At 40.7% G+C, this 14,908-nt stretch overlaps 1 protein-coding gene across 1 annotated transcript in view; it reads right to left on the bottom strand.

Annotated features, from left to right (window-relative positions):
* LOC138299964 (polymeric immunoglobulin receptor-like) overlaps positions 1–14,908 on the bottom strand; it is a 309,847-nt gene that overhangs the window by 210,319 nt on the left and 84,620 nt on the right. The window contains exon 3 of the mRNA XM_069238711.1: positions 5,696–6,007. Within this exon, the coding sequence (XP_069094812.1) occupies positions 5,696–6,007 (312 nt within the window). The remainder of the gene's footprint in view (positions 1–5,695; positions 6,008–14,908) is intronic.

Here is a 14,908-nt window from a genome sequence, read left to right as displayed (position 1 = left end):
TCATCGGATTTGGAAAGGGCACTGAATGAACCCAAACAACTGAGTAAACGGAAACGCAAGACCCATCATACCACTGATGAGACGATGGTTCAGAAGAATTTATTTTTTGACCATGAAAGTATTATCCATCCAGGATCCACTGAATGGGTACTAGCTATGGAGATGGCACATTATGTGCAAGAGAGACTTCATAAAACGTTTGACAAAGATGTGCATAATACACTGCGCTCAGAGTGCCCCCACCCTTCTCTCCTAGGCAAGATGGCAGACACCCCAGAACTTGATCCTAGGTTGGCACTTGTCTCAAGAAATTGACTAAAGACCCTCAGAAGGGCCTAGATTGAACTTGGAGAGGTTGAGAGGACACATTGCTTGATTTAGGGCCAGTCACTAAAATATTAGAATTGGCAGTTCAAGCGAAGGACGCCAATGTTGGAATGGGCACAAAGACCAATTTGCCTCCTTGGTAATGCCAATTGTGCCGTGTCCACGGAACAGTGAAAATCTTTTCTAATGAGGATTGACCATAAACTAGTTGAATTGGCCCTATCAGAACTTGGAAAGCTGGCTAATGGTATTTTGTTCGGAGACAAATTTGTCAAAGACTTAGGGAAATATGTTTCCACCTTTTCCGCCCGTGACAAGGCTTAGGCCTCAATGAAGAAGATGTTCAGCGGAGGCCTTTTTCACAGGGCCGGATGCTATTGTGGCCGTTCGCCAGGCCGAGGTTTCTATCAGGCCTCTGCAAGCTACTCCCAAAGAGGTTGAGGCTCATACCAAGCTGCATCAGGATTCTCCCCCTTACGAACTAGGAGAGGTCAAGGACACACCTACAGGAGCGGTGGTAGAGGTGGTTTCAACACCTCAGACATGGCAGCATCAGGTGAGAATAATTCCCTTTTCAGAGGTTCTTCTAGGGGGAGACTAAAATGGTATTTACAGGCTTGGGAAGAGATCTCTCAAGGCCCTTGGGTCCTTCAAATGGTTCAAAGGTACAAGTGAGAGTTTTACTCCCCTCTCAGTCAAGAAACTATTCCCCCCTCTACATTTTTCCCAATCAGAGAGCAGTTTCATAGACAGCGAAATAGCTTTTCTTCTGCACAAGCAAGCAATAATAAAGACGGTTCCTCACCCAACAGGTTTTCTCAGCACAATCTTTCTAGTGCAGAAAAAAGGTGGGGGTTACCGCTTATTCCTACACTTGAAAACTTTCAACTCTTGTATAGTATACTGCCATTTCAAAATGGAGGGCGTGCGTCTCTTAAGAGATCTCTTGTAGGAAAGAGATTGGCTTGTCCGGCTAGATCTCAAAGATGCTTATTTAACAGTGCCAATCTTTGCACCACATCTTCGCTTCTTCCAATTTTCTTGGCGAAACCGATGGTTCGAGCTCTCTGTCCTTCTGTTCGGCCTGTCCACATGGTGTTTCACCAAACTACTGCGCCCAATAATACAATTCCTTTGAGAATGAGTCATTCACCTCATCATTTATCTTGACAACATTCTGATTAAATAAATTTTGATGGTGCACCACTTTCAATAAATTTAAGAAAGTCCAATCATTCACTATCGTTTAGTTGTTGTCTTCTCTTTATTCTTCTTTTTTCTCAAGGTTAAAAATGTAATAACAATATCAGCCAATGCGTTTCGTCCTCAAAACAGGACTTCTTCAGGGCTGTAATACAATAAACATAATACCCTTGCATTATGAGCCCTAATAGGCATCATACATTTAAACACAAACATACAACAGTTAATAATCACCTATCACATTTAACTAATAACTTAGCATCCAGACAAGGGTGCCAACAATATACACAATCAAATTCAAAATTCATATAAACATAAATAAAAAACATACTTAGATACAAATTTCACATGCTTCTATCACCATAGCATATATTCTCACTATGACAACATCATAAGCTACACATTTAACAATGAAATAGACAAACAATGACTAATTAAACTAATAAACACACACATGTATATAAAATAATTTCTTTAAAAAAAGAGGGAAGAAACCTCCGCAATATTCTCGACCAGCTATTCCCACAAAGAAAGAAATATTCATTTTTAATAGTTTTCAAATATTTATATTCAATGTCATGTTGTCCCTCCCATAGTCGGCCCATGTCATTTCATTCACTAACAGTCACCAAAAAGACTATTTTATATGTATGAACTAATGATTGCACACAAGATTTCTGCTGTTTTTGTATACAATAATCATAATTTATATTATCAAATCAAATTAAGAGGCACCAATACCTTATCCTTTCTTATATTTAAGATCGATTTCCGTCCTTCAAATTTAGAGCAATGAGTATACCATGGGCAACATGTTATGTACCTTGAAAGTAGTACCTAATATAAAATCAAAATAACCGTATCACATCAACAATATCACCATTATAGATCACACATATTATCAAAATCAAGCAAGTCTCACCACCACCAAAGAACAAGGCAACAATCTAATCTGTTATTGAGGAAGAAAATACCCTGTCAGGCCAACAGATTTATCATCCACACATAAGCATATCCATTTACAACTCTGCGGATCTATTTTGTTTTAGCACAAATGTTTTGTCCCAAAAGTCAAATATAAACTAAAGGGAAAGGACATTATCCTCTTTGTTACTAGTGTTTCCACCACAGTGCTCATTAGTTGCTTTATCAAAGCTCCAAAGGGGAAGGGATTACCCCATTCTATAAACAAGAAAATACCGGATGAGCGATTGTCTTAACATATGATGTCAAAAAAGCCGATCTACAACAATGGACCCGCTATTTTAAACGGCTTCCTTTATTATCTTGCGCGGCCAAAAATATCAAAAGTTCACTTTCTACAACCCCTGTGACAGCCTTCATCGAGGCAAGAGACCCAATCCGAGCCATTGGAGGTGCTCGCTTTTGAAAACCCCCTCCTCATCCCGTACCCACAATGCAGCACAGCCTCGATGTTATCACAATACGCGTTTGAAGTCTTATCACAGGAATAGGTCCGAGAATGAGGCGGCCATTTTGAAATGGTCACAATATTCATCCATGCCCCTTAAAAGGGTCATGACCTATTCACATGTAAGAACATACCCTGCCTGGCCAACAAATTTATAATCTATAAATAAGCATATATATTTACAACTCAGCTGAACTATTTTGTTTTTGTGCAAATGTTTTTTTCCAGAAACAAAAGAGAAAGAACATAATACTCTTTGTTACTAACGACAGCCCCCACCAGTTTCCACCACAGTGCTCATTAGTCTCTTTATCAAAACTCCAAAAGGGAAAAGATTACTCCATTCTATCAAAAAAAGCATACCGGATGTGCACTTATAGTAGCGTATAATGTCAAGAAAAAAAAGGCCTATCTAAAACAAAGGACCCCTTATTTTAAATAGCTTACCTTATTGTCTTGTGCAGCCAGAATTATCGGAAGTTCACCTTCCGCTGCCCCCGTGACAGCCATCATTGAGGCAAGAGACCGAATCCGCACCACATCATTGCTTCTTCCAACTTTGTTGGCGAAACCTATGGTTTGAGTTCTCAGTCCTTCTGTTCGTTCTGTCCTCTGCCCCACGGTGTTTCACCAAACTACTGTGCCCAATTGTACAATTCCTTTGAGAATGAGGCATTCGCCTCATCATTTATCTTGACAACATTCTGATTATTGCCCAAACCAAAGAACTGGTTCTATTGCATCTGTTGTGGACCATTCCACTTCAGCAGAAGCTGGGTTTTCTGATAAATTCAGAGAATTCACTCACAGTTCCCTCAAAATGTATAGAATTCTAAGGCTTCAGGTAGACTCCATCAAGGCGCAGATAAAATTACCTTATCTGAAACGGACTTTGATCAAGAGAGTTGCAGAGAGCCTTTGCCTCTCTCACTATTTCATTGAGAACCTTTGCCCACCTATTAGGGATCCTGGCCTCTTCTATCCAAGCAATATTTCCAGGCTCCCTACATTACCAGTTCCTCTAACGAGGAAAGACCCTTCATCTTCGCAAGGGGTTATTTTAATCAGAACAGATTTATCTAACGGACGAGGCCAAGACAGAGATTCTTTGGTGGCTGGACCACATGGATGCTTGGAACGGCAAAGTGATCTTTGTTACCTCTCTAATAATAGAGTCAGATGCCAGTCAGTAGGGATGGGGAGCCTAATGCGGAACAGTGGAAATGGGAGGCCATTGGTCTTCACATCAATTGCTTGGAGCTTCTAGCGAGAGCTTTTTGAAAATCACTCCCTCTCTCTCCACAATGCCAATTGTTGCATACTGTTACGTATAGACAACATATCATCTGTGAGATACATATATCGCCTGAGCGGGACCAGATCCAGCATTTTGGAAGAGATTACCAAGGATTTTTAGCACTTATGCCTTCAGCACCAGATTTCAGTGATGGCAGAGTACTTTTTGGGATGCTCCAATATGGTAGTGGATTGGAACTCTCATTTTTGAGGGTTGGAAGCGACTGAAGACTTCATCAGTCGATTTTTCTTGCTCTGACAAGTTGATGGGGTGAGTTTTCAATAGACCTTTTTGAGTCACAGCTCAACACTCATGGGTTTACAGCTGGAGACCGGATCCGCTAGCCCTGGGGACAGATACTTTTCCCACACGCCTGGACCAAGGGTCTCCTTTTTGCATTCCCTCCATTCTCTATTATTCAGAGAGTACTCTCTCAGGTGAAGAGACAGCTGGCGGAGATCATTCTGCTGACCCCTCTTTAGAAGGCTCAGTTGTGGTTCCCAGTGGCTATGTCTCTATCATGTGCTTTCCCAATCCTACTTCCATCGTTTCCACCCTTACTCCTAGATCCGGGACACCTTCCTCATCCTCAGATCCTCTGATAGTACAGGGACTCTTGTCTCTTATGGCTTGGAGACTTTCAGGATACGTTGGCAAGTGCCGGCGTTTTGAGAGAGGCTATGTTCTTTTTATCCCAATCTTGGGCTCGTTTCACCCATAAGAGATATGAAGCTTCCTGGAAGCGATGGGTGAGTTGGTGCAGTGAGCAGAGTATTGATCCAAGTGGTGCAGAAGTTCTGTGGAATATAAATAGTCAGCATTTATAGTATTTATACAGCTGGATAGTTGTCAATTGGGTATTATGGATGAGACAATAATAAAGTGAGCAGGAGCTGCAGGAGAAGACTTGATAAGATATCTCGATAACATGTTTAATAATTTAATGGTGGCAAAGCAATGTTTCTTTATTGTTGTTTTCATGCATACTAGAATTACCAATCAAAAACGTCTTTCATCTATTCTACCTTACGAGGACCATTTACATGTCTTACTCATTCCTCCATTTTGTGAACTATCTTCAACCTCTGAAAGAGGAAGTAACACAAGCAGATGTAGGAAATGCAGTCTGTTGATGTAGCAATTAAATAAAATACGAAGTAAATGATTGCATTTTTGTTTACTTTCTACTGAAAATAAATCAGTACCTTTTACTTCTGTACTTTTGCTGCTCTTTTGGATAAAGTAAATTTACTGTTGACTTTTGTGTATTAATCAAGAGCCCAACATGACAACAAGAAGAGTAGTTGAACTGTTCTGGGTGACTTGTTTGTAGGGGCTGGGTCTCGCCTCAAGATCTTTTACATTCCTCGATAAATACATTCACGAGGCTATATATCACAGACAACGGAAACAGACAAAACGTATACGTTACTTACCATTCACCACAAGCAGATAAACGCAGTTTTCCTTGGACGGAGTCAGAACCACAGCTGTGACTATGTGGCTTGCTTCCTTGCTCTCAAGGTTCGACGCTTCACAGTAATACTCCTGAGTCTGCGGGAGGACTTCACAGTCAAAGCGCAGGTTCGCAGACTGTAAAATCGTGACAGCAGTAGACTCACTCTTCTTGTACCAGACGTACTTAATATTAAATCCCTTGGCTGACTTGCACTGCACAGTCACCGATTTCCCTCCACATGTGTTATCGGGTTCATTGAGGAATGTGATGAAAGGAGACGATACTGGCTCTGCAACATAAATACATCATATTCTTAAGCAGCAGTGACATAATTCTGTTAAGAATTATTTATCTTATTCAAACAGACAAATAAATGTTTCTTAGTATGCAGTCTGCGATGCACAGCCCAGTATGGGAAGCCGTTCATGTCAAAATTACAGCTCCCCATATTGGACATCTCCTGAAATGCATAGCGTGCTGCAAAATGAAAATGACACACACCAGAATGAATGTACTATGTGTCAAAATAATTATGATACCTGGCAGTGTGAATCTGAATTGAACCAAAACAAATATGAATCTGGCAGAATGAATATGCTACTTAGTGATTAATATGACTAACACACACACCAAATTGGATAAGAAATATACTGAAATATATATAAATCATACTGAAATTAATATGACCCTCACTGTAAACAATAAAGCAATCACTGAAACAAATACAATATTCACCAAAAAGAATGGGGCATTTCTTGAAATGATTGACTTATGCCAAGAGAAATATGACATACATTGAAATTAATAGGGCAGATTGAAAATAATATAAAGTATTGGAATGAATATATTATATTCTGAAAAGAAAACAATGCACATTGAAACTAATACAATGTACATTGAAATAAACATTAAACATGTTGCAATGAATTTGAATTGTGTTGAGATAATTATTACTGAGATGGCAAAGAATATGAGACACACAGAAATGAATAGGAGATGATTGAAAATGAATATGGCTTGTCTTGAAATTAATGCAACTCCATTGAATTGAAGTTGACATGTCTTCAAATGAGTATGACCACAGCTGAAATTCAGATGAGATTTGTTCAAATGAATATGGCACGCCTTGAAATTAATGTGACACATATTCAAACTAATATGATACATATTCAAATTAATATGATATATGTTAAAATTGATAAGTTGCATCTTAAAATTAATATGACAAGTGTTAATATGAATATGACATCCATTGAAATAAACTTAACATTGATTGAAAAGAATATAACACATGTTAAAATTTTATTTTTATTTGAGTTCATTCGGTCTAGAGATCTAGGCCATTTTGAGTAACAAAGGTAACAATCATACATGATAAAATAGTATTTGTTAAAAAAAACAAGATAACAATAAAAAAAAACAGTAATAATCAGGACAGTATAACAATAAGATCAACAAGACTAAGTATTTGATTATAGATAAAAAGTACAATAAATAAGACATGGCTAAAATATTAAGGATAAAAAAAGATAAAAACTAGAATATAAAATTCTGTCTAACATACCAATGTGTGCAATTGCTTCCCCGTAAGACCTGGCCCTCGTCAATCCTCAAATAGAGGCAAAAAAAATAACAGTTGAGACTCCTTCTGACGACTAATGTCAGGATGGCTCACATGCCCTTTGAAACAATAAGCCTACGCCGGATGTACCAGGCCTCCACTAAAAATTTGGTAACTGTAATAGCTACCACGGAGGATGAGTCGTATGTACAGATTCTGGTGGCGTTTGCTCTATCATGTAATGACATATTTTTGCAGAGGGGAATGATAAAATTAATATGACCTACGTTGAAATAAATATGACCTTCATTGAAATTAATTTGACATGTTTTAAAATTAATACGAGTAACGTTAAAATGATCATGACATTTATCACAATGAATATGGCTTGCATTGAAAGTGACATGATATACATTGACATGATTACAATATATGTTGCAATGGATATGATTCATGTTCAAATTAAGATGTGTTAATATGACTGAAGCATCCATTGAAAGAAATGTGACACATGCTAAGATGAATATGACATGCATTGAAACAAATATGAGCTCCACCGAAATTAATTCAACATGTCTTAAACTGAAAATGACCAATGCTGAAATTAAAATGAAACTTGTCAAAATTAATATGTTGTGCTTTGAAATTGATATGATACATAGCAAAGTAAATACTGCATATGGTGAAACTAATATGACCTATGTTGAAATGGATATGACCTGTGTTAAAATTAGTATGACAGGTGTTAAGGTGAATATGACATCCATTGAAATGAATGACATTCATAGAAAGGAACATGACACATGTTAAGATGAATATGAGCCACTTTGAAATGAATATGACACCTGATGAAATTAATATGGCCCACATCAGAAGTTATATGACATTCTGTAACATGAATATCACACTTTTTGAAATTAAAATGAAACTGTGAGATAAATGTAACATGCTTTGAAATGAATTAGGCAAATATTGAAATGAACACAAGCCATGTTTAAATGAATATGACTGCTGTTTAAATGAATATGGCTTGCTCTGAAGTTATGTGGATTTGCTTTAAAATTAATATTACATATTGAAATTAATGTTACATATTCTCAAAGGGTTGCATTACGAGTTTGGCAGTTTGTGCACCACCATGGCGGCGGTGTGACCGCCATCTGCTTGGCAGTCAGACCACAGTATTACGATGCTGGCAGTCCCATAGGGAAAGGCTGCCACAGTCCCGCCAGCACCACCAGGCAGTGCAGACCACTGCAGTGGCGAGGCAGGCCAAAAAGTCTGACGGAGCCGGTGTTTCGGATGGAAACATTAAGATGTTGCCTACTGCCAGCGTGACCATGGCAGTCCAACCACCACATCCCAGCAGGTGGAAACGGAAAGCATAAAGGAAACAACTCACCTGCAGGCAGTGTTACATGACCTGTGCCGCCATGGAGTCCATCACATACACGTCCTGCCGCAGGTGCTGCTCATTGATGGACCCACACAGTACCCACATTGCAACACAATGGAAGGTCAATGGGATGCACAATAGGTTGTGAAACGAATATCCAAAGCTCACAATGCAAACAATACCTGCATAATAGTGATGGCGACATCAGGAGCATTCATGGACACATTTCACTTTGCACATGCCCCTAAAACAGCATTTGCATAGGAACTGACCCTTCATGTATCTCAGGGACAAATAATATTTGAGCCAAGTGATATGCCTAGCTGCCAAATGTGTAAGTGCAACTCAAGAAAGCACATACAACGGCAACAGCATGATCCAGACATCTAGATGATATAGCTGTAAGGTACACACATCAAAGTGGACACATGGTCAGTCAAATCCAAAGGAAGCTACCACAATTTAACACCCTCCATGTGTGGACAAACAAAACTCTAGCTCCCGCACATGAAACGAAAGTACAATCTTTATCAGGGGACAAATATACACCATACATGCTGACATTGGCCAACACAAGATTAAATACCTACCCTAGCAAGCATAACACAATGCAATGACACCTCAATTGGATCAACACCCACATATCCATACAATGAACATCTACCCTTGTCTTGGTTGACCAACACTTCCCACAAAGTCAGATATTAAAAAACAACAGCAAATGCGGTGGATGTGTCTGTGGGTGTTGTGGTGGTGTCTGGGGGTATGGTGACTGAGGTGTGTGGGGCTGTGGATTGTGAGCTGCTGTAGGAGGCTGGCCTGGCTTGTAGTGGGTACCTTGGGTACTTACACCTTATACCAGTTCCCCAGTTATCCCTTATTAGTGAAATGTAGTAGTGTTCTAGCAGCTTAGGCTGATAGAGGTAGCTGTAGCAGAGCAGTGTAGGCTGAACTAGGAGACATGCAAAGCTCCTGCAATACCACTTATAGTTATACAGTACTTATACACAACAAAAGACAATACTCAGTGTTACCAAAAATAAAGGTACTTTATTTTAGTGACACAAGACCAAAATTATCTTAGAGGCAATACTCCTTCTGGAGGTAAGTATTATACACAAGATCTACACTAGGCACCAAAATCAGGTAAGTAAATAGTCATAGGATAGTGCAAACAATAGAAAATACCATATAATGCGATAGGAAGAAATAGGCCTTGGGGCAACACAAACCATATACTAAGAAAGTGGAATGCGAATCACTCATTCTAGTGTGTTGAGGGGCACTGGGAGTGTAAGAAAACCACAAAGGTTGGTAAAATACCCCACCCCAGAGGAAAGTAGGAGTAAAGTACTGCAGGTTTCCTTAGGACACACTAAAAGTCGTGAATAGAGTTATTGCAAGAACCAAGCAAGACTGCAAGCAACAATTGGTGGATTCCTGGACCTGAAGACCTGTAAAGACAGGATGCCAAGTCCAGAAGTAACAGAAGATTCCAGGAAGGACAGGAGCCCCTGCCAACCTAGAAGATGGTGCAAAAGAGGATTCTCTGGTTGGAAGAAGTCTGCAGAAGAGCACCAAAGAAGATGGCTGTGGGTTCCTGCATGATGCAAAGTATGTCCCACATGGAGATGTTGGATGCAGGCGAGTTGTAGCGCTGGATTAGTCCAACAAGCCTTGGTTCAAGCAATGTCACGGATTGTGTCAAAATGGCGCTGCCTGGACCCAGGAGGGACCTGGGGCCTCCAACTCAGACTGAGGAGGCAGAGGGTGCTCCCAACACTGGAGGGAACCCACAGATGGCCAGGCAGCACCCACAGAGGTTCCAGGACACAGGGACAAAGAAGGTGCAAATTCTGGTTGCTGCAGCACTACAAAAGAAGGTCCCACGCCGCCGGAGAACAACTCAGCGAGTTGAACGTCACAGGATAGAGTGCTGGGGAGCTGGGCAAGGCAGTGCACGAAGGATTCTTGCAAATAGTGCACAGAGGCCTCAGGAGGTGAAGATGACGTGGTGCATAGGGGTACTGTCGCAAACAGGGAAGGCAAGCTCTTACCTCCTCCAAATTTGGACAGCTGGACCTTAGGACAGTCTGTGTCAAAGGGGTCCACCACATGTGTTCCAAAGAGCACGCTCGTCATCAGTAGAGGAGTCCCAGAGAACCTGTCATTGTCTTAGAAGGTGCCTGCTGGAGAAGGGAAGTGACTCTGTCACTCCACGGGAGATTTCTTTGGTCCTTCTGGTGCAGGGTGAAGACAGGGAGTCCCCAGAGTGTGCACACCATGGAAACTGTTGCAGTTGCTGGCTGGAGCTGATGTTGTAGAGTTGCAGTAGCCTTTCTGGATACTTTGTTGCAGTTACAGCGGTTCCTGGAGCAGTCTGTGGTTGATCCGAAGTCAGAGGTTGAAGCAGGATACGCAGAGGATTCCTGGTGGAAACTTGCAAGCCAAATCTGAAGAGGAACCCACAGGAGAGACCCTAAGTAGCCCTGAGAGGGGGATAGGCTACCTACCCAGTTATGCACCTATCAGGAGGGGTCTCTGATGGCACCTGTTGGCACTGGCCACTCAGAGATTTCCAGAGTGACCCCACACCTTGGAAAACAAGATGGCTGAAGTCTGGGACACAATGCAGGATCTCTGGCCACCACCCCTGGAGTCGTGATTGAGAGGGGAGTGGTCACTCCTCTTCCCATTGTCCAGTTTTGCGCCAGAGCAGGGACAAGGGGTCCCTGATCCGGTGTAGACTGGTTTATGCAAGGAGGGCTCCATCTGTGCCCTTCAAAGCATTTTCAGAGGCTGGGGGAGGCTACACCTCCCCAGCCTGTAACACCTATTTCCAAAGGGAGAGGGTGTAACACCATGCTCTCAGAGGAAATGCGTTGTTCTGCCTTCCTGGGACTGAGCTGCTCAGACTCCAGGAGGGCAGAACGATGCCTGTGAGGTGGCAGCAGCTGTAGCTGCAGTGCAGCCTCAGAGAGCTGGTTTGGCAGTACTGGGGGGGTCCATGCTGGAACCCCCAGGATGCATGGAATTGGCTCCCCAATACCAGATTTCCTAATTGAGAGTCGCAGTTCAATGCCAGATTGCTTTGTGACGGTCGTAAAGCAATCGCAGTTTTCACCCATTTGACATGGGTAGTAACCCATTCGCAAAAGGGAAGGGGTCCCCATGGGACCCCTTCCCCTTTGTGAATGAAACTTCAAACATTTTTTCAGAGCAGGCAGTGATCCTATGGAGAAGAAATTTAACGAAAACGTTTCATTTTTTAGTTTTGTAATGCATCTCGTTTTCCTTTAAGGAAAACGGGCTACATTACAAAAAAAAAAAACTGCTTTATTTAAAAGCAGTCACAGACATGGTGGTCTGCTGTCTCCAGCAGGCCACCATCCCGGTGAGTGCCGCAAGTCACAAGGGGGTCGCAAATTGCGACCCACCTCATTAATATTAATGATGTGGGCCTTTGCCCCCTTGCAAGTCGCAGATGGTGTCAGGGACACCATGGAGAAGTGTGGCACAATGGTTAGAGTGGCAGACCCTGATGCAGAGATCTGGTCCAGGACCAGGGTTCAATTCCCACCTTGGTGGGTCTTGGGCCCAATTCCCTTGGAACAGATAATTCTCGCCTTGGTGCCTAATCTAATTAATGGCTCCCACTCTGTAACTCTGGGCAATAGCTTGCTTAATCTCCACAACGGCCCTCACAGTGTTTGGATGCTTGGCTTCACCCTGGGGCTGTCCAGAAGTGGGTGCCTCACAGGGAAAAGCCAGGAGGGGTTCCACAGCAGTGTGCGTATAGCGCCTTGAGACCCTAACGGGTGAGTAGTGTGCTATACAAGTGCAAAGTTTACAGTTTATCCTACATTCCAATTTGCGACTCGCAAATTGCGAGACGCTCTGACTCGCAATTTGCAAGTCACAAATTGGAATATACCTACATCTGGCCCTTGGTACTTTCCTACAGCAGTATTTTATTATCATGTAAACATGTAAAATACCCCAGTATATGTCCTACCTTTTAAATACACTGCACCCTGCACATGGGGCTGTCTTGACATACCTTAGGGTACCTTACATGTAGTAAAAGGGAAGGTTTGGACCAGGCAAGTGGGTGCACTTGCCAGGTTGAAATGGCAGTTTAAAACTGCACACACAGACACTGCAGTAGCAGGTCTGAAACATGTTTACAGGGCTACTCATGGGGTGGCACAATCAGTGCTGCAGACCCAATAGTAGCATTTGATTTACAGGTTCTGGGCACACATGTTGCACTATACTAGGGACTTACTTATGGGTAAAACAACTATGCCAATCATGGATAAACCAATCATCAGGTCAATTTAGACAGAGAGCACTTGCACTTTACCACTGGTCAGCAGTGGTAAAGTGCTCAGAGTCCAAAAGCCGGCAAAAACTAAATGTAGCACATAGTCAAAAACATATGTTTATTTTAGTTAATTAATTTGTGCTCATATCATATCCTTTCAGAATATGTAATATTAATTTCAATATGTATTGTTAATTTTAAAGCAAATCAACATCGATTCAAGGCAAGCCATATTTAAACAGTGAGCATTTTAATTTACACATGGTTTGTGTTCATTTCGATATGTGCTTTAATCATTTCAAAGCATGCTATATTTATCTCATATAGTTTCATATCCATTTCAATAAGTGTCATATTTTAATTAATGTCATATTAATTTTGATATGGGTCATATCAACTTCATCAGATATCATATTCATTTGAAAATGGTTCATATACATCTTAACATGTGTCATGTTGCTTTAAATGAATGGCACATTCGTGTCAGTGGATGTCATATTCATCTTAACGCCTGACATTAAAATTTTAATAGGGGTCATATCCATTTCAACATAGGTCAAATTCATTTCAGTATAGGCAATATTCATGTTGCTGTGTATCACATTGATTTCAAATCATTACATTCATTTTGACAAGTTTCATTTTAATGTCAGCATGGGTCATATTCAGTTTAAGGCATATTGAATTAATTTCAAAAGGGCTCATATTAATTTCATGTCATATTCATCTTAGCATGTGTCATATTCCTTTCAATAGATGTCTCATTCATATTAACACATGATATTGATTTTAACATGACTCATACCAATTGCAACATATATTATAATCATGTCAATGTATATCATATTACTTTCAATGCAAGCCATTTTCATTTTTTTATAAATGTAATGTTCATTTCAAGCTGTCATATTCATTCCAATGTGTGTCATATTCCTCTTGGCATATATCAGTCAATTCAAGAAATTTCTCATTCTTTTTGACAAATATTGTATGTCTTTCAGTGATTGCTTTATTATTTACAGTGAGGGCCATATTTATTTCAGTATGATTGATATATATTTCAGTATATCTCTTAATCAATTCTAAGTGTGAGTTATTCATAATACTCACTAAGTAGCATATTCACTTTGCCTGGTTTCATATTTGTTTTGGTTCAAGTCAGATTCAATCTGCCATGTATCATATTTATTTTGACACATAGTACATTCATTCTGATGTATGTCATATTCATTTTGCAACACGCTATGCCAGGAGGTGTCCTATATAGGGAGCTTTAATTTTGACATGAACGACTTCTCATACTCCTGACAGGTCTGCGCTGCAAGCACATAGTCGAGGGGGGTTCTCACAGCATTTATCTTGTTATGAATCCATCACCAGAGAAAAGTGTTCACATTTTTGAACTTTTATTGACCTTTGCTATGGAGTTGTTAATAACTGTTTATTGCCCAGCTTGCAATGGACAGTCATCGGAGCAGAAGGACGTGTGAATAAATGGGACAGTCCAGTTAGCTGCTCTTAAGGCATGACAGAACGTGGGAAGAAAAAACATCTCCAACCATTTCTCTTACATCATAACCTTGCATGGCGACACACGTCAAATGTTCAGTCTACTTTGTTTACCTGATCCTCGGGTTACCTCAACTCTGGAAAGTTAGATCACAAATAAAGAACACTCAAAACCAGCTGCATCACCCATTGTGAAGGGGAGAGCTGGACTATGGGAAGCCGTTCATGTCAAAATTACAGCATATATCTCATCATTTGAAATAATAAGTGTTTAGGTCTCCATAAGAAATTAGACCTGGCCTGATATTGGACAGCTCTAGAGACCTCAAAATGACTTGTCCGGCTGTCCCATATAAGGGGTGAATAGGTGATCAGGACAATCATTTTTTATTCTATT

Source organism: Pleurodeles waltl, chromosome 6, assembly GCF_031143425.1.
Source record: "Pleurodeles waltl isolate 20211129_DDA chromosome 6, aPleWal1.hap1.20221129, whole genome shotgun sequence".
Taxonomy (NCBI): Eukaryota; Metazoa; Chordata; class Amphibia; order Caudata; family Salamandridae; genus Pleurodeles; species Pleurodeles waltl.
Note: the sequence above shows the minus strand (reverse complement) of the source record. Positions and strands in the feature narration are given on the sequence as shown.